Source organism: Metarhizium brunneum, chromosome 1 (assembly GCF_013426205.1).
Source record: "Metarhizium brunneum chromosome 1, complete sequence".
Taxonomy (NCBI): Eukaryota; Fungi; Ascomycota; class Sordariomycetes; order Hypocreales; family Clavicipitaceae; genus Metarhizium; species Metarhizium brunneum.
The window spans coordinates 6826803-6846417 of NC_089422.1; the positions used below are offsets into that span (position 1 = coordinate 6826803).

The 19615-nt window shown below is 52.4% G+C and overlaps 7 protein-coding genes across 7 annotated transcripts; 2 read left to right on the forward strand and 5 right to left on the reverse strand.

The window, feature by feature from the left end:
* Window positions 1-2720: 2720 nt before the first annotated feature.
* G6M90_00g020770 (uncharacterized protein) lies at window positions 2721-4827 on the reverse strand (the record flags this gene model as incomplete). The annotated part of the gene is made up of 10 exons (XM_066129862.1): window positions 2721-2918; window positions 2983-3023; window positions 3077-3207; window positions 3262-3311; window positions 3364-3600; window positions 3670-3868; window positions 3923-3988; window positions 4041-4076; window positions 4134-4260; window positions 4323-4827. 10 exons carry the CDS (start codon window positions 4825-4827, stop codon window positions 2721-2723), a joined length of 1590 nt encoding a protein of 529 aa, XP_065985768.1.
* A 1617-nt stretch (window positions 4828-6444) lies between these two features.
* On the reverse strand, window positions 6445-8831 carry G6M90_00g020780 (uncharacterized protein; the record flags this gene model as incomplete). The annotated part of the gene is made up of 7 exons (XM_014692983.1): window positions 6445-7273; window positions 7352-7482; window positions 7552-7584; window positions 7655-8025; window positions 8102-8265; window positions 8312-8411; window positions 8468-8831. 7 exons carry the CDS (start codon window positions 8829-8831, stop codon window positions 6445-6447), a joined length of 1992 nt encoding a protein of 663 aa, XP_014548469.1.
* A 513-nt stretch (window positions 8832-9344) lies between these two features.
* On the forward strand, window positions 9345-10018 carry G6M90_00g020790 (uncharacterized protein; the record flags this gene model as incomplete). Its single annotated transcript, XM_066129863.1, has 2 exons — window positions 9345-9446; window positions 9518-10018. The coding sequence occupies 2 exons, from the start codon at window positions 9345-9347 to the stop codon at window positions 10016-10018; spliced, it is 603 nt and encodes a 200-aa protein (XP_065985629.1).
* A 205-nt stretch (window positions 10019-10223) lies between these two features.
* On the forward strand, window positions 10224-11362 carry iki1 (Elongator complex protein 5; the record flags this gene model as incomplete). Its single annotated transcript, XM_014692981.1, has 3 exons — window positions 10224-10382; window positions 10437-10605; window positions 10674-11362. The coding sequence occupies 3 exons, from the start codon at window positions 10224-10226 to the stop codon at window positions 11360-11362; spliced, it is 1017 nt and encodes a 338-aa protein (XP_014548467.1).
* Window positions 11363-13332: 1970 nt separating this feature from the next.
* abcB_1 (ABC multidrug transporter B) lies at window positions 13333-16012 on the reverse strand (the record flags this gene model as incomplete). Its single annotated transcript, XM_014692980.1, has 6 exons — window positions 13333-13951; window positions 14017-14100; window positions 14157-15084; window positions 15133-15477; window positions 15528-15690; window positions 15752-16012. 6 exons carry the CDS (start codon window positions 16010-16012, stop codon window positions 13333-13335), a joined length of 2400 nt encoding a protein of 799 aa, XP_014548466.1.
* Window positions 16013-16048: 36 nt separating this feature from the next.
* abcB_2 (ABC multidrug transporter B) lies at window positions 16049-18225 on the reverse strand (the record flags this gene model as incomplete). Its single annotated transcript, XM_014692979.1, has 5 exons — window positions 16049-16542; window positions 16599-16832; window positions 16881-17387; window positions 17453-17975; window positions 18037-18225. The coding sequence occupies 5 exons, from the start codon at window positions 18223-18225 to the stop codon at window positions 16049-16051; spliced, it is 1947 nt and encodes a 648-aa protein (XP_014548465.1).
* A 446-nt stretch (window positions 18226-18671) lies between these two features.
* G6M90_00g020830 (uncharacterized protein) lies at window positions 18672-19372 on the reverse strand (the record flags this gene model as incomplete). The annotated part of the gene is made up of 2 exons (XM_014692978.1): window positions 18672-18833; window positions 18920-19372. 2 exons carry the CDS (start codon window positions 19370-19372, stop codon window positions 18672-18674), a joined length of 615 nt encoding a protein of 204 aa, XP_014548464.1.
* Window positions 19373-19615: the final 243 nt, after the last annotated feature.

Genomic DNA, 19615 nt, shown 5'->3' on the forward strand with positions numbered 1-19615 from the left:
ATTCCCCGGATCAGATGAAAGGGGAGCAGAAGGGCAACATGCCTGACAGACGGGGTACATGGCGGTAATAAATAGCGGGAGGAAATGACGTGGAGGAGAGGCAAGGAAGGCTTGGAGCATTTGCTCCTGTGAAGAGAGAGAGACCAGACATGGGAGTCAGAGCCCTCTTTCTGAATGCGTGGCAGGCATTAATGCGACTGGACACAGGGAAACGACCAGTTGACCAGACTCTCTGATCAGAGATTGGTACCTGGGGGAACCAGGCAAGAGCTCCCAGTCAGGTTTGAAGGGAACAGAAGGGCCCAGGCATGGGCCGACATCGATGTCCCTTCCCCTCCTCTACTAACTTAGACCGTTGGGACATTTGGCTATTGACACTTTGACCCTCCTGCCATGTTGCAAAATCCAAGCAATCCAAGCAAAGCAACATTGAAGCGAAAGATCTTCGCTTTCAAGGGGAGCCAGAGCCCAAAGAAGTCTGGGTAACCGGCACGAGGTCGACCAAGCGCATACAATACATGTTGTACTTTGTACATCCGCAAACTGGTCTGGGGGAAGGCGCAACGGAGATACGGACCGGGACTGTGATGGGCAAGATAAGTAAGACGAGGCGGCAGGGAAGGAGCGACAGCTGCCGGCCGGCAAGTTAGCAACTGGCAACATTGAACATGAAGCCGGCATGGCTGGTGGGACAATTCGGCGTGATCAGTCGATATGTTACGAGCCTCAAACATGAGCCCACGCATGTGAACCAGCTGCATCCCGGACATCTGGAGCCGTGAGTCCTTTTGCCATTGAACCTCAACCCCCCCGGCCACTCTTTAGTATTGAATCTGATCTAATACCGGGCGGCCCGACTGTCTTCTTAGCCTGACGCGGAACCGCGAATGGACTGTGGCTTCTTCAGTGCTCAGACTCTCGTGCAGATGTCGACTTCACACCAGCCTTGTCTAACAGCATACAATCAAGCTAATTGTTCGACTCCTTCTCTCATCTTGGCATACGTTTAGTGACGTGCGCCCTGGTTGAACTTGACCACTTCAGACCGCTTCCCTCAGTGGCTATCCCAGGAACAAGTGGCTCGGTACGTGTCTCCTCGAGTCCTCGGCTTTCCATAGACCGGCTTCCTTGACACTGCCAGCAAATCATATGCCTGCTGATATGCTTTTAGCTTTTACGTCCCCCTCTCGTTAAAAAGTCAATCCCTCTGTCTCTGTCTTCCCTCTTGTTGGTGCCTTCATCGTCCACACAAGCTTAGTCAATATCCCCTTGGGTGTGATTGTGTGACACCTGCCCAGGGTGAGACGCCACGATGGTTTGCACGTCGGTGTCTCAAAGGGATGTGATCCCAAAAGTTCATACCCACCGACTCCATCTAGGGAGTCGTGGGGCCATCAGATAATTCCCGACCAGCCAATGTCGCAATCACTTTTGCCGCAAGGGAACAGCTAGTACTGAGCGGGAAGACGACTGCCAAACACGACAAAACAAGCCTGTTCGGATCTTGCCGTTCGAGAAAGGGGACAAGAGGTTTGAATGCTGTACGACGAGAAATGCAGTTGGTTTGCACCATGGCTCATGGCTGGTCGGCAAACAATGTACTGTATCTTCATGCATACATTTGTCTAGTGTCACCCCACGCGTTAGGGCTGCCATGGGCAGTCAGCCCTGCTACAGACACGTCTAGTCTTCTAGACGGATGCTAGACCCATGTCTAGCTAGTGTGCAGGCCTCTTCAATGTTCCATTCTCCTGACTCGGGCCTAACTCCCCAGTGAAACAGCCCCCCGCCCTCGATGGGCTGGTTGCGATGTTCTCGGTAGTCAAGCACGGGAATTCCTGGGCTTGTTCGTGGTAGGGGACGTTCTTTATGACGCTTGCGGCCGTTGCTACCCAAATTTCAAGGTTCTTGGGCAAACTGCCAGAGTGGAGGCTTGCAAGACAACATTTGCTCAGCTTCTCCAATCGATTTACCAACACAATATCCTTTCTTCCAGGGGCTTGATGTCAGATTGATGCCAGAGTTGTCGTTGGGGAGCAGTGGATCCATCCCGCATCACGGCTACTGGATTCGCCCGTCGCTGCGTTGGCTGTGACTGAATAGGTCACCATCAGGCCTATCAGTTCACATGCATCTTCCCATAGCCCTTCTCCAGCGCCTTTCACCGCTCTCAGCTCACAGTTGGCCCAGACAAGTCATTTTGGTGTCATTGCGGACATAACAAAACCACTTCGCCCAGCGACTCAGGTTCACCGACAGCGTGATGTTGTAAGGACGATGATTATACGATATTCTGAGTTGCGAATAAATTTGCCGAATATGCCCCATGCGCGCCGGTATACATTCCTCGTTCAAGTATCTGGCTGAACTTAACCGTGTAGGTCCACCAGCAGACACTGGATAGACCATTTAACCCCGAACAAGGGCCTAGCAAAAACGCTGCTTCAGTGTGAGTGTGGTGAAAGTTGTCATGCCCCTAGAAGAGCAGCCAACCGTCTTCTACTAAGGCTCGTTTAGCTTTCAACTTGACAAAAACCTGGTTGCACTCCAGCTGCATGATAGCAAATCAGTAACGCAACAACCCATCTATTCATAATACTCTTGCTCAGGTAGACCCAGCCAGTTCAGTCACCAAGCGCGAGAAAAGATCAAAGAATTGGATTTACTATACATACGCCATTTCGGTAATAACTAAAACGCCCCCACACAGTTACTCGGTCCTATGTCTTTGTGACTCGATCTTCGTGCACGCTAACAGGTCGTCCGGTTTCCGGCTCTGCATCTAGCTTCTTCGCGGTTTCATTCATGCCAAAGAGCTCATCCATTTTCTCCAGGCTGAGACCTTTAGTCTCGGGAACGAAGAAGAACACAAACAGCCCCATGAGAATATCAAAACTACCAAACATGAAAAACATACCCTGCGGCATATGCATTAGCTTGAATGTGGTTCACTCATAACTCGCCGTGTTTGTTTACACTTACATAACCCTTGTAGCCCATGGTGTTTTGCATGGTAAGGACGGCTATTAGGATATGTCAGTATCCGTTCATCTAGAAATACTCAAAGGACACATACTTCGAGCCATGATAAAGTTGAAGAGCCATTGGGTACCAGCACCAATGGCGACGTTCGCGGCACGTAATCTCGCAGTAGGGATCTCGCTAACCAGGATCCAGCAAGCCGGCCCCCAGCCAAACTGAAAGATGCTGTGTCTGAGGTCAGTTTACGCAGCGCCCGGAGCAGAATGGTCATTTACATACGCTGCCCAGAGGTAAATGCACGCCATAGCAACATATCCAAACGCAGTGACCTTTGAGGCATTAGTTTCGCCAATGGACAGGACGGGACTGTACACAACTTACGGGCTCTCCGGTAACAGGAGGCTGCACGCGCCCATAGATACCAATGATGAACAGCACGATGACCAGCATTGGGCTGGTCCACAACAAGCTCTTCCGTCGGCCCAATGAGTCCGCAATGAAGAGTAGGAATAAACAAACGGCTACAGTCTTCACGATGCCGTAGACCCCCGTTGCAAAAAGTGACGAATCCGTCCCATTCATTCCAAGGTTCGTGAAAATTTGAGGGGCGTAATAATTCTGACAAGAATTAGAATCATGCACTAGTGCAAAAAACCATGGATCAAGGGAGGCGTTCTTTCGACGTACAATGGCATTCACACCGGTGAGCTGCTGGCATATCATAAGGACAATGGAGATCACGGCGCGCCGTCGGTTGGCAGGGACGAGCCACATCTCTTTCATCAAACTCTTAAAACTGGAATCGCCCATCACACGGCGCTCATTCTCGAGTTGATCTACCATTTCTTGAATTTCCCCAGAGACGTATTCCGAGTCGGCGGGAAGTCTACAGACCGTCAGCAATCAGCAAACCTAAAGAAGATGCTGGGAAGAACGGTACCCTCGCAGTCGGACCAAAATTTGGGAAGTCTCTTCCCATTTGTCTTTTCGAGCTGTCCATCGAGGGCTTCAAACAGGTTAGCAGGTTTGCAGATGGATAGAACTTGGGATCGACGAACCTCTCTGGAGAAATAAGCATGCCGGTAATCAGAAAACTATTTGCAGTCAGCGTGATATCTTGGTGATAGTTTCACGAGGGGAAGGAAGATTACAATGCGGGTAGGGCTTGCAGGGCCAAGGGGACAATGAAGACTGCTGGTGCCGACACATGCAGCAGGCAGCCATAGTTGACCCAGAAGGCAATCATGATGCCGAGGACGATGAAGAGTTGGTAAAAGGCTGCCAGTTTCAGGTTAACCGACAGAGTCTTGAGACCGAACGGAGCAACGGAGACAACACACCAGTCAACCCACCACGAATTGCTCGAGGAACACATTCCGATACATAGAGCGGGGTCAAGGTCGACGCAGCACCAACACCGAGCCCTGCGATGAACCTTCCGACGTACATAACTGCCAAGGTGCCATCTATGGCAGATGCAGCCTGGAAGACGACTCCAATGACGGTGATGACACCAGCTCCAATGAGACTCCAGCGACGACCAAATCTATCGGCGAACCAGGACGTCACAAGACAAGCTGCAAAGCAACCAGCCTGCAGCGTTGAAACGATATTTTGGTCCAAGTTGGACTTGTCGGTTTTTGATCTATGCAGGTATCCAAACCTTTCGCGTGTCTCGTCCATGGTCAGAACGCCGCCGATGGCACCGGTATCCCAACCAAAGAGCATGCCACCAAAGCAGGCAGAGCAGACCAGAGCTAAGACTTTGGCATTGTAAATTTGGTCGGGATCAGTGCGCATCGCATCATTACGCACGATCCCGCGTAGGATCTTTGCAAAACCCATGTTCGACGGGACTGCTACTGCCGCAGGAACAACCCCTATGATGCTGCTGAGGTGTTGGTTGAATGGCAATGGGGGAGCAGCCAACAGCAGACGTCAAAACCTGGATGCTAACGATGCTCCCGTCAGGAAGCACGGCTTCGGAACTTGCAAATCGCAGGATGGGCCCGGTTCGCGCGGCGTACTTTGACTATGTAATGAGTGGTGGTGAGGCTGGAAAAGAGCACCACGCCAGCAAAAAGGACAATCAGATGCTTGATATAAGTATGTTGCTGAGGCTCACAAGATCAACGGGCGGAATTGATTGGAGGAAGAGATGATGGTTGATGGGGGTTGCGCCACGCGAGTCGGGGGAATGGATGACGGAGCGACCCTGGTAAAAGTCATCCGAGGGGAACGGTCCAAAAGAGTGTGGTCTGGGGTCCAATTTGGCGAAGCATGGACAATGTTCTCGATGTGGCATTTGTGGCATTCTGGGCAAGCCACTTGCTTACCACCTAGTTTCTATTGTGGTTCGTCCCAGGAGACTAGCGATCATTCGGCAGCTTACTGCTGCAAGTCGCATTGGACCTTGACGGCATGCATGTCCTCGTTCCTATTAACAAATCGCGGTTAAAAGGGATTTGCGCGAAATTTCGAACTGCACTGAAAGGGTCGAGGTTAAAAACACCATTACGACTGGCAACACCACTTCAACATCTGCCAGCCAACACTAGTGAAAGACATTGAGATGAATAAATCATGATTGGTACCTGTATCTTTGGGGCTTGCAAGCCGCCAGCCCAGCTGCCACACCAAAGACAACTCATCAGAGAACAACCTTCTGGACTAGGCTGGGACGGACAAGTCATGGCTGGGAGCCAAATGCCACCGGACAGGGCACGGAAACCAACTTTCATTCTCGATGCTGCGTTATGGTGATCTTTCGTCCCATGCTACTTTAAAGTGTTTTGGCGAGGAGGGGAAAAAATTACTTGGAATTGACAATTCCTCTATTCGCCTTATTAGAAACCATATCGAAGCTTTGGTCTCTACAAATATTGCTGTTCCGCCAATCACTCGAGGTGATCGATGTACGGACTACGGAGTACTCCGTATCAGCAGCCTAAACACAACCGTGGACGGGCGCCATTGCATCTACAGATGTCAAAGCTTCGGCATTGTTGAACGCTCAGTGGCGGAAGATATCAATCCACAAATAAAAGGTTGGCGTTACTTTGTCCCTTTGGCTGTATCTGCACCATTAACCGGCCGAGTCGCAACCAACCAACCACCCGCCACGATGCCACCAGCGGGGAGGGCTGGATGGCTAATAGCCGTCGGGACACAGCCACCATTGCCGGGGTTTGAATCCCGTGGAGCCTGGGGAGCGTGGAGAGGACAAGATGTTTCCTTCAAGTTTGTGGGGGAGGCGTTGCTCATCTCCACCTCTGGACCTAAACATGTGTGTGAAGACTATCTATGCAGTATTCCGCTGCGCAGGTTTGTGGCCAACGAATGGCTCGTGATAAGTTCACCGAGTGGACTGTGACAGGTGCATGTATTCGTCACACCTCCAATTATCATGTGTTCAGGTCTCTCGATATTAATAGTATAATGCGCACCAACTCTTGGGCCTTTCTACGCCTTGTCCTTGTTCATTTCGACCGACAACCACCGAGGAATATTTGGTGCCGTCTGCCAGCCGTCGAGATATGTCATCTTGGACACTCCATCTTGACCAGGCTTGGCGTATATGGCAGATACGTACCATGCCGCCTGGCCCGTTTCAATAGAGCCCTGCAGAGTCGGTATCGTTGTGCGACTATCGACGAGATTCGAATTAGGATCTGCATTGACCAGCATGGCCCGTCGGCTACCCATCGGTTCCAAAGCCTTGATACCAACCGCTCCCTTGGTAGCGTGTACGGCAAACGACCCGTCTTTACCGGTAGCCCAGCCGGCAGGCGAATTCGTGTCATAGTTGCCAATGATTTTAGGCATTGTGCCCTCGCACTGTTCCTGGTCATACGACTCCAAATAGCGGCCATTGACCGAGTTGACGTTGCAAATGGCGAACGATCCATCGGCCGTCATCAATTGCCGCCCCGTCTGTATGTAGTGCACCCTCAGGTGCCAGTTTGGGGTCTTTGGGGTAGATGGTACTAGGGTAGTCGTGATTCTGACATCTCTGAACGGTTTCCAGCGCGACACGAGGACTGGCTGGCCGTCGCGGTATTCAATGCCCGCGTACTCGGAGACTCGCCTCGTCTTCCAGTACTCACCCCCATCATCGGAGAGACCAAGCTGTGATGCCAAGGCGTACTGTTCCAGCGAGAACAACCCGGGGGGAACCGAAAATCCAAATGCGCTACTGTAGGCAAATGCGCCATACTTGGCGTGCGTAGCCTTCATGGGATAGCCACATGCCTGTCCCGACGATAAAAGCATGCAGTGGCCCCCCAGGCGGCTATGGAGAATAAGGGAAAGAAAACAGACGTCAGAAGCCTAGTATTGAAACTTTGATTGGCGGCACATTTTAGCTCACCTCATGATATGTCCGGGGTGTGGCAGCTCCTTAACACTAGGGATCGTGTGGCTAACAAGCTCTTCCTCGGACGTCCAGAACGGATGGCTTTCGGGCACGGCCAGACAAATGAAGGCCAAGCACGCCCAGTACTGTACGTGTTAGGCTTACGGGGCGCGAAACCCCGGGGCACGACGCCGACGGGATGGATGAGAACTCACCGGGCTCGCCGGGCTGTTGTAGTTCTCGGTTAACTGTGCTGCGTAAGTACATGCTGTACACCCTTTGCAGACGCAAATCACTCTCCTTGGTTTCTTCACTTACATACATGTTGGGGTATGAATACCCCAGTGACAGAGTGCCACTTGAAGTCCACATTTCAGTCTGTGTCTGCCACCAGCGCAGGTTGCGAAGGACAATGCCCTTTACCATCCCCCACGTCAAAGGCGCGGGGAGTTCAACATGTGCATATGCCAGGGCGCCCCAGAACGAGACCATGGCGAAACGATATCCCACGCTCCGCCCAAAGGGTATGGCCCTGCCTTGATCGTCATAGTAATGCACGAGATCAAGAGCCGCCAATTGGGCTCGTTGTCTGAACTCGGCTGCTCGATCCGGGTCCTCGTCTCCAGCTAGTTGTGCGTACAAGAGCTGCAGGAACTGGATGGCGAAGCTGGACGAGTAATAATCCATCTCTGGAGCACAATGGAGTGTCATTTCAGGTCCGTAATATTCTTCTTCTCTTTTCTTAAGAAGTGGTGATTTACTCACGATGAATCCCTTCAGGCCCATCATTGGACCAGCCGCCGCCGCGGTAAAACGTCTCGAGGTGGCTGATATCCCGGGCGAGTCTGTCCTGGGAGAATTTCGCGCCACACTTCTTGAGGCCGAGGTTTGCAAATACGCGGAACCAAAGCCAATTCGTATCGGGCATGCTATTTCCGTCAGCCGATGCGGCCGGAGACGGGCGGCGCAACACACATTTTCTCATTGATAGAGTTGCCAAGCCACGCCTCGATATTGCCTTGCTCTCGCGTGGTGAACTTGTCCCAGATGCCGGGTATAACCGCCAGGGCAAATCCTAACACTGCTCAGTAAAGACTTTGCTACGTGTGAGGCAGCGGAACAAAAACTCACCTAGAGGGCACATTTCCACCATTCGTTGATCATTGTCTCTTGGGTACCCCCAGAATTCATGACTGTCGGGATCTGTACCGGCCTTGATGCCCTGAATCCACCAGTCTGTCCCTTGGTATTCGCCGCCTCCCGCGAGCAGGGCTGCCAGGCCCCAGAGCGGTCGACATATTCCTTCAACTTCCGAGGCCGTTTGGTCGAAGCGAACGGCTGTTCCGCCAGGGCATCTCACTCTTGCTTTTGCAGGTGAGAAGAATGGCTCCAGGGGGTCGAGCACGGTTTGGAGGAGCTCTTGGACGGATGCTCGGTCGTGGATGCGGACCTTGCTGAAGGGGTGGGCACTGTTGTATCCTAGGTTGAGTGGCATTGTGATGATGTGTAATGAAATGATGTATACTAGGAAATGGAGTAGTGGTGCAGATTGGACATTTTGGGCGCAAAGGGTGTGGTGTATTTATGAACCGCCGCCATCGGATCGATTGTGCTTGGAGGTGGTGTTGATGCTGGCTGTCAAGTCGCCGTCAAGTCCACATGGTGGGGGCTGCTCGCGATAAGTATGACCGAGCAGGACCGAGGATGACCAAGGCGAATTGCGAGTGTTCAAGGTCGGCCTTGGTGCCGTATTCGCAGCAGGCAGAGGTCTGGTTTTCAGAGACGTGGGAATGAATGCAATGCAGCGCTAGTCCCTGCCAAGTGCAGAGTCTGCTTCGATGTAGTCGGTTCGGACGAGGTTGACTTGTCACTGATTCACCCGCGTCAACACGGTCCTACCCTGCATTAATCTACATCAACACATGGAATGCAAACGAAACACAGCCTCGCCCATCACTCTTCCAAACCACCGCTCTTCTTCTCGTCACGTCTTCTCGGCACGCACACCATGGCTCGACGGAAAAAGGCTGCGCCCAAACGCAAGTCAAAATGGACCCCAGACAACATCCTCAGCGACCCAAAGTCGCCGCTGGCATCTGCGGACCTTCGAGCATGTCTCACCCCATCAATCCCTCTGTGCATAGTATTTTGCCCGAAATGACTAACTTTTGGCCACGGCAGAGCGTGCTTGCGAACCCACTGGCGTGGACATCACTGAGCATCCAGGAGAGACGGGACGTGCTCTGCTTGTTTCCGGACATGGCGCACACGTTGGACGCGGACACTGATGACGCCCGGCCGAATTTCGAGACTCTGATGAATGACGATTCCTTCCGCTATGACTGTGCGGCGTATGTCGACAATCTGGCCATGGGGAGGCACGATGCTGTTTGGTTGGAGGATGCGTGGAGTGCACACGACAGGAGGAAGGCGGGTGAGTTTGACGAGTGGCTAAGGGACAAGTTTGTCGAGGATTGGGCCGTGGAGCCTCCTGACGATTCGAAGAAGGCGAAGCCTGAGGAGAGAAGGGTACAGGATGGCCAAGGAGAGGGAGTTGATGGTCAGAAAAGGGGCGACGAAACGGAGTCTACATTGGCGGGTTGCCAGCCCCAGGACGAGGCGGATAATGGCGATTCGAACCACTGCATGGGCGAGGACTCGCATCGCATCGCCATCCTGTGATGCTTGCTCCGGCGACGACTTTTTGGTGGATTTGATGGTGGTGGGGGGCCGTGACCCGTGGGCGAGGCAAGTGGGGCACCAGACATTTTGGCATTTGGGCATTTTGATCTTGATCCAACCGCCAAGACGCATTTGATCGCTTCTGCTTCTCACGGTACATCTCACACGGCCTTGTCCATGTGTGCCGCTGCGTCTGTCGGCAAACATGGCGGCCCCAAACAGTGTCCACAGTCGCTCGCATAGCCTGCTACTGCTGCAGAAGCTGCTCAACCTCCGCGACTCGGCGAGTCCTCTCACTCTTGTCCTCGATGGCCTTGAACAGCCGGCGCAGCCCGTACTTGACGAGTTCATGACCCGCGCAAAGGTACGCCGCGTGCACCTCATAGACGTCTAGAGAATACCAACACAATGAATGCAGATTTCCAAAACAAAAGTCATACTGCTCTCTTTCGCCACGGTCAAGAAGCCGCAGACCGTCGACGTCATGGTCAAGGCCGCCGGCAGGGATTTGCGACTCGTAGCCAAGGAACTGGCTGCGCATTATCCCGTCTTCGACCCGACCCAGCCAAGAGAAAAGCCGTCCCAAAGTAGGCAACTCCTCATCAACATTGTCGGACGTCGAGGCAAAATCGTCCAGGACTGACACCAAACGCAGGGGCCATTATTCTCATCGACTCACTCAACAGCCTCGCCTCCACGGCCCCCAGCTCCCTCTCTCACTTTCTCTCAAGCATCCTCACACCAGCAGTATCAATAGTGTCCGTGTACCACACCGACGTGCCCATCCTCCTGCCCCCATCATTCAACGAGTACGAACCGCACCCCTTCACCATCCTGAACCACCTCGCCACCGCCATCCTCCGCCTCTCCAGCCTGCCCCAGGAAATCGACAGGCAAAAAGCCCGCAACCGCGCCGTCCAGGAACCCGAGTGGGGCCTCAAGGAAGACCGCGAAGGCGTCATCATAGGCCTCAAGCCAAGGGCCCCAGACCAGGACAGAGGCGTCGTCGTCGACATGGAGCTGCGACGCAAGAGCGGGCGGACAGTGACGGAAAAGTTCATCCTGCAGCGCCACCTGCTGGCGGCGGGCAAGTCGGGCACGGGCAGAATCACGCTGTTGACGGACCACGCCATGTTTCGCCCGGCAGAGGCGGATCGCGACGACGCGGAGGAGCCGGAGAGCACGTTTAGCTTGGGGCTGACGGAGAAGCAGAGGCGGGACAGGGAGGGCATTGTGCTGCCGTACTTTGATGCGCAGACGGATATTGGCGCCGGCGAGGGCGGCAGGATATTGTATGAGATGGGGAGGGAGGATGACTTTGACGAGGAGGAGGATGAGATTTAGACGAGCACATGTGGAGATTGTAAAAACTGGGCATGGCTGGGAGTTTGCGTGAACCGTCGTTTCTGCCTAGGTTGACCAGCGAACCGTCTTGGAACTTGTGAATGCTGTGATGAAAGGGTATACATGGCCTCTATGCATACCGCGTCTGGCGGATTCCAGGCACCGGCTGAGGCGTAGTATAACGTGTGCCGGGAGGAGGCGGGACAGGGCGTCTACCAGGAGCAGGTTCGTGTGGCCGCTGCCCGGACGCGGAGTTCGACCTTTGCCGGGGACAGGCGTGGTATGGCCGAGGCCCGGACGAGATGCTCCCGCTGTCCCGGGACGAGGTGGTCTAGGAGGCGGCGAGATGGGGGCCCCTCGGAGAAAAAGCCTGCCCGAAGCAGTGTTGGGCTTGGGCGGAAGCTTGACTCCCTTGCCATGGCCGGCGGGAGCGGCGACACAAGTGCTTGGGTATAAGAGCACAAGAGCACACGATGGGACCGTAACAGCGCAAGGTGCGAGCATCATGGCGAAGATGGTATAGGTCAAGATGCTATGCGGCAAGACACTTGGAGTCTGGATATCTTAACAAGGGTAGCAAATCTTAGTGTTATATATACCTTCCGACTTTGATGTATCATGACTTTGACGATTGTCGCCTTCGCGTACGGGAACATGCTACTGACTCACGGCGCGCAAGACCTGCCATGATTCCACAATGGCATGCGGTTTATAGACAATTATAAATATCCCCTTTGGCATAATAATAGGATACTCGACTTAATAGCCACCTGTCACCGGAGAAAAATGCCAAGGGTTGGGGGCAGGGATATATAGCAGCAGATATTATCCAGTGGAAACGTACTGAAGCGGACAGCGATGGAAGGTGTAATAATGCCATGTTGTGCAGCAGTAAACCTATATTTTATTGCTTTATCTATTCCGTCTATTACATCCTAGAGCCCGTCAAATAGGACATGTGTGGAAACTACTCGCAGCTAGCATGCTGGGCTGGGCCCCCTTGTCTAGAGCCTGGGCATCTGAACCTCTTGCAACTCATTTTGAATGCAATACCACGTAAGCATAAAGATCCTGCGGGGCTTGACATCCATCTTATCTTGACATGAGAGAAGGGGGGCCATTCGACTTGTGTTCTTGGGTAAATGCTGTATACGATGTATAATGCCGTTTCACTCTCAGATTATCAGGTTTGCTCCGAATAAGTACTTGCCGCAGCTTTACCTTCTGGTGCATGGGGTCGAATGGCAGCCATGTCATGAGTGATTAAAAGCTCTGGTATATTTGGCCTGGCTACCTGAACCTGCTCGCTTGTAAAGAACCGGCGAGTGCTCACGCTCTATTTTTGCTTAATGTCTAATTCGGCGATATCATGAAACTCCTAGCGTATGACGGTTGGACGCTTTGGCTTCCGATAAACTTAGTTCTTTGCCATGATTTCCCCATTCTCAAAAACCGGCGTGGTGACTCGGCATGGACTCTCTTGCACCTGTCGAAGCCGCGATTCGCCCCGGGAGTAGGAGACAAGCTGGCTACACCGTCGAGTTTTGAAACTGTCATTATAGCAAGTCGATCCATACACACCGGGGACGTCGCCGCCACAGTCAATCTTGGGAAGGTTGGCGCAATCTCTCTGCAAGGTGACATGCCAGGTCCAGATTTGACGATGGCATTCGTGACAGGGCGGGCACGGGGAGCCGACGGTGATACTTGGCTTCATCACAAGATGACTCGCTTGGTGGAGGTAAAATAGCGAGTCCTTGTGCATTATTGTATACATAGGTATTCTTTCCCGTGTATCTTATCCTAAAACACTCATATGCAAACACTTGAAATCTGCCATTCTAAAACTTTTTGTTCCTACTACAACAAGCTTGTAAACTACTTGGCATCATCAAAGTGAAGCTGTATATTAATATAGCCCATAATATGCCATCAAACCTTCCCCTTCATTTATACAACGCTATAAAATCTTACAGACCTCTACTTGCCCACAGCGCCGCGAATTCAGACCCAGACTGTGCAAGGAGCTCATCAGGAGGACCGGTCTCGACAACTCTCCCCTCAGCCATGACAACAATAACATCATAGTGACGTATAACGTCAAGCCGATGCGCAACCTCTATGACGGTGCGCCCATCCAGGTTGGCACTAATAGCATCGCGGACCTGGTCGTCGGTGCGACGGTCCACGCTGCTTGTTGCTTCATCAAGGAGAATAACTGCACCACGGCTAGCAGCTCTGCCGTGTCGCAAGACTACTCTAGCAAGGCAGAATAGCTGCAGTTGTCCAGCTGAGAATATCAAGTCTTCTACCTTGGCCTCGAGACCACCCTTGGCTTCAATATAGGGCCAGATTGCCGTCTTTGTGAGGGCCTCTATGAGCGCTTCGTCAGCTTGGATAGATTGCTCCGGGTCGAGGTTGTGGCGGACGGTTCCTGCCAGGCGCAGCGCATCCTGCGGGAGCGAAATGAGTCGTGAGCGGATCGTTTGTCTCGGTACAGTGGCAAGATTGACGCCGTCAATGCGAATCGTGCTTCCGGGCTGCAATTCGAGAAGGCGGGCCAGCGTGGCCACAAGAGATGACTTGCCGCTGCATGGAGAGGATGGTAGGCTTAGTTTCAGTATACACATGCTGTCTTGGCATGAATCACAAACCTTCCAGATCGGCCACAGATTCCGACTTTTTGTCCTGGCGCAATAGTAAGACTGACGCCGAGCAGAACCGGATCGGCACCGTCTCTGGGGCGACACTTGTTAACACGGGAAGCGAGGAAGAAGAGAAGAGAAATACTCACTTGTAAGCAGCAGTCACATTATCAAGTTCAATTAGACCCCGTGATGGCCAACCGGGAGGCGGCTCCTGATTCTCTTGCAGCTTGTTCTCACTGGGCGTGTTCTTTATAAACCACTTTAGCCGGGTAATGGCACCAAGTGAAGTTTCCAGCTGCGTCCACTGGGTAATAACCATAGAAAGCGTAAATTCAAAGCTGATTATGTTTACCATGGCCAAGCCGATGGCACCGTTCGAGGTTGTCCATGGAAACATGACGGCGAATGTAACAAGCACGAGCGCCATACCGGCAGTAAATAAATCCAAGATGACTTGGAGCCACCGCTGGATGCAAAACATGGTATAGTAAGGCCTTTGGGACGTGTTCAATCTGCAAAGGTTTTCTTCCTTTACCGCCATAGTCCATCCAAATGCGCGAATGGTGGAGAGCCCGGCCAGAGTCTCCGTGAAATGTGTGTATAACGGCGACTTCATCTCCAGGTCCAAGATTCGAACTTGGCGAGATGTTTTGAGGTAGTAGTGTTGGATCAAGTACACAGCTACAAAGCAAACGGGCAAGATTGCGCCAATGTACGATGATCCAGAAGCAATGATTGCCGTCTCGGCAATGGCTTGAACCACGGCCGCAACGGTCGCAATAAATGCAAAGGGCAAGGCTTGATCAAGCAGACTCATGTCCTGGCTGAATCTGTTGAGAGTCAACCCGTTATCCGTACAGGTGAAAAAGTGAAAGGGGGCTTGAATCACGGCGGCCAGTAACATGGCATGAAGGCGCTTCGCAGACTTGGGAATGCCAATAATGGCGAAGAAAGCTATGTTGACCACTCCGCCAATCATGGCTAGGACAATAAACGCGACATAGCCTCCCATGTAGCTTAGATTATCAGAGGTAGAGGTAGTGCCGTGTTGTGTCCATAGGCGCAGCCATATTTCTGAAATAGAGTCAGCCGAATTCCAACCGAGTCTGGGGCGGAACTTACGGGGCATCTTATCCGCAGCCACGGTGATAATGACGAGGATCAAAGTAGCAGTGACAACCGGCAGTCCCATCGACTTGAGATAGATTTTGTAACAGTCAATATCACCTGTTTGGCGGCTGAGCTCGGCCTCGGCGTGTCTCATAGCCTGGGCTCGGTCCGCCTCTCGTCGTTTTGCATGACGACTGGATTCATTTCCGTCAACCTCAAATGAGGAGTCATCCGACTCGGTCTCGTCTTGGTTGATACCCCAGTCCTGTTGATCAAAGGCCGAATACTGCACCTGGTTGCGGACAATCTTACCTTTCTCCAACATGGTGATGTAATCTGCCGCCTCAAGGAAGCTGACTGTGGGTGAGTTAGACAAATGGCGAAACCTAAGCTATAGTTTTTCTCACCGTTATTAGTAGCAAGAACTACTGTCTGGCCGTCATTACGTAGCAGGCCGCCACTTCCAAGCAGCCTTTGGAAGACGGCGCGTGACGTCTTGTTGTCCAGGCCGCTGAAGACGTCGTCGAGAATTACAAACGTTTTGCGCGAGTATACTGCTCTCGCCATGGCCTGCGTGTACTCATGGCTTAGTGTACCCTGCTACTCGTATAGCAACGGATTCGTTACTTACCACGCGCTGCTTCTGACCGCCGCTCAGTGCAACGCCTCCTGATCCCACGATGGTCGCCACTCCCATGGGGAACGCAGACACATCCACGTCTAATTGGCATGCGTGGAGTACAGTTGCGAGCCACTGCTGGTCGTATTCTGACTGCGCGATAATATTATCCTTTACGCTGACGTTTGTGACCCAAGGTGTTTGGTCGCAATAAGCCAGGCTGCGTTGCCTGGTCTCAATTGTCCCGGACTTCAACGGAACTTCACCGGCCATTGCTTTCAGTAGGCATGATTTGCCACATCCCACGCGTCAGACTACCATTGAAAAGGTGCCTTGCTCAATGGTCATGTCAATACTGTCAAGTACCTCTGTGCCGTCATCCACAGAGAATGTGGCATCTACGAGTCTCAACATCGGGCCGCTTCGGCGAACAGTCTTGTTAGATGGTCGTGCAACAAGTTCGAGAGCGTCTTTGGTAGCCATGAGAGATTTTTCTGGTGAAAGACCGAGGCTCTCTGGTAGTGCCAACGAATTTGTAGAAGCGGTGGAATGTCGAGACGAAATCCATTGTCGCGGGTCCCTTCTCGACTCAGACTTCAGAAATACCTGAAGACGGGTGAAACACCCAATCACGCCGAATATCTGCATCAGAGAGACTAGAATTTGAATTATGGGCGTAGCTGCGATGGTCATTATAGACAGCGAAGTGAAGGCTGAAGCAACGCTCAGCCCCTGCCGCGACTTGGTCCAGAAGATAGCGGCGAGAATCACAACCGCTGGTGTGAATGCCTGTGATGCAGCAGCTAAGAATTTCGGTTAGCATTCGTACTGGGACTATGCTCTGCAAAGCATGCCTCACCAAACCCGTTGATGTAAACGAGAAGCCATCGAAACCTTGTCGATAATTCTAGTTCGTCTGCACGAAGTTGGAGCAGGCGATGATGAAACCAATTGCTTAGGCCCATCATCTTGACGCCCTTTATCTGACTGAGCATCCTAGACGTTTCCCCAACACGTTCCTGTATGGCCCTGTTCCATTGCATTCTCGCAGGGCCCATGTGCGGTGATATCATCGCACCAGAAATCGTAGTAACTTACAGGTTAGCCGTCATCGGGTGCTTTCAGGTCTGTGGAAGCTTACCAGTAGCAGGAATCAGAATAAACAAGCTGGGGACTCCGACATGCCGGTAGAGGAGGTAAAGCGCAGCGGGGAGCTCTATCAAGCTGGCCCAAATATCGTGAATGGTCATTGCACCAGTAGCAATGCCCTCGACATCGGTGCTCATCAGAGTAACGGGGACCGACTCGCGAACTGATTGCTCGCCCAGCTCTAGCGTCTTCTTAAAGACCAGCGAAATGAGAGCACCGCGATACATGGTCAAGAGCTGGAAGGTCGTATGTTTATACCACGCCCCGGCGACTGCACGGCCGACGTAGAGCAATAAAGTAGCTACGATGAGACTCTTGGCTAAGGCCATATTCCTTGTTTCGTCTGGCTGGCCGACAAAATCGACAACCGTGTTGATAAGAAACGGCTGCGCAAACGTGAAGCCGCCAAACAGAATGCGCGGTGCGATTCCAGCAGCGAACTGCCCCTTCAAGGCCAGAAACGTGCACTTGATCAAGCTGAATTTTCCTTGCTTGCTGTCTGCGGGTTTCAAATACGAATTAGCAACCCAGTTGGACGCGTATCTTGGCTCGGATAGCATTGACCTTTATCCCAAGCTTCCTCCAACTGTAGCAACAGTCTCTGCGAATCGAATTTTTCGTCTATAATGGCAATATCGTCAACATCTAGGGTGGTCTTGTATCCCGTTCTGAGAAATCTGTTTAACCACCAAAAAACGCTGCGGCTCACCACTCCAGCGCTGCTCTCCCTAGGTACCGGCTTTTCCGAGTAAATAGGTTTCTTGGGGACTTCTTCGACCACAAAAAGCATGACCTTTATGAATAGGGCTGCAACTAGGAGACTGGCCAAGGTGTGCTTGACCGGCCTGAGGAAAGCGGTCCTGACCTTGGCTAGGTCAAGGATGGCGGTGATGAGCAGGTAAAAGTTGAGCAGCAACGACGGCCGAACCGACCGCGCGTGCTCCAGATACGATAGGCCCGTGACAGAGAAGCCGGCAATAACGCCAAACACGGCTTCGGCAATCGATGTGCTGGCCCTGACGGTGCTGGGCAGGCACCAGATCGCGAGGATGACAATCTGTAGCGCCGTGAAACAACCACAGAGGACCTGAGACACGAGTTAGACCAGGATTGCACGTGTGCCACCTGTAAGAAGAGGCGGCGCGAACCAATTTGACAATCCGTAATTCGCGTGAGCCAACAATGTTTTCCCGGCGCCAAAGGCGACGGATACGCCATGGCCAGGCAAGGAGGAAAATGCCGGTCGGAACAAGGGATAAGAGGCTCTGCTCAAAAAGCAGAGTGAAATCAAAGTATCCAGGCAAGTGAGGGCCGAAACTATCATCGCCGGCAGCCATCTTGACCAAGTCTTATGAGCTTCTGTGCTGAGGAGGAGAGAGGAGGCCGAGTGGTCTCAAGTTTGTAGAAGCCCGAGCAGTCATGCCGGATTATATACCCCATTAAGATGCATGTTGCCTACGTGGTCTTACTAAGGCACTGATGCAGAGTTACTGCATGGCTGAGAGGCTAAGCAAGGAACATTTCTGCTCTGCATGAGGCTGGGCCATCTTCTCGTATTGCTCGATGCCACGAAGCTGTTCCGAATTCGAGACGATTATTCATCTCTTTTCGATCTTGGCGTAGCATCATCAGCTAGATTACACATGTAATAAATGAACAACTGTCTTTATAAACTGGCCATATGCCGAGGAACTTGTCAAGGCATGTTGATCGTTTAATCCTGAACTATGGAATGGGCTTCATTGCCAGCGTGGTGTCACAGGAGCCAAGGCCTGATAAGGTTTCATAAACAGAGGCCAACCAAATCAAGAAGCATTTTCCTCCCCATGCGCCCGCCGTACTGAAGAAGAAGAATGGCTGCAAATACCGCGCCCGAGGCATCTCTGTTGCCCGCCGGTTTAACGGATGTCGCCAAAGTCATCATCAATGTCCAGAGATGGGGCAACTTGTTTCTGTCAGTTCTGCTTCATTTGTAATAAACAAGATGATTTGTCTGTGATTTTGACAAACATGACATTCTGGGCGACGAACCTTGTTTGTAATGCAGGACTTTAACGGCGAGACTCTTGAGGCCACGCACGGCAGATTGCTCTTTGGCGCCTTTAACATATGGGTAACCGCAGGGTGAATGTCGCTCTGCGTTTCCCAGCTCTCGGATAGTAGCGCTTCTTCGGTGGCTTTTGAAACTTCCTCTTGGAATCCCCTGCGTTCCCAAATACTCCAGTTCTCCGAGGCCCGGAACACGCTGGAGAAGACGCCGGGCAATCTCCTGTGGTGACTTGGGCGTAGCTCATTGCAGAGAAACGATGGTTCGTGGAAATTTTGAGTGTAGTATGTGCACAAAAGCTCATCAAAGTTGTTGAGACCCATGGTTCCCAGATATCTTAGAATGTAGGCGACACGCTCTACCATGTCCGTGCCTGCCGGACTGGAGGTGAGGCGTCGCGGTTCATCGCGGTATTTCCGGCCTTGGGTTGCCGTCATCATGCGGTATCAACATGCTGAATTGATCATATCGCTGCTCGGCCGGCCGTATGTCGTCAGTCCACACAACCTGTTCTACTGGGCGGTAAGGGTGGTGGTGTGCCAGGAGCTGAATCCGGTATCCAAGTACGATGTGCGACTACTGTCATATTCGCCCATTAAGCTAGACAAGGTGGGTTGGGCTGCCATTTCGTCAGTTCCCGCTGATAATATTTGTCCGGGCACTTCGTCTTGAGCGCGACC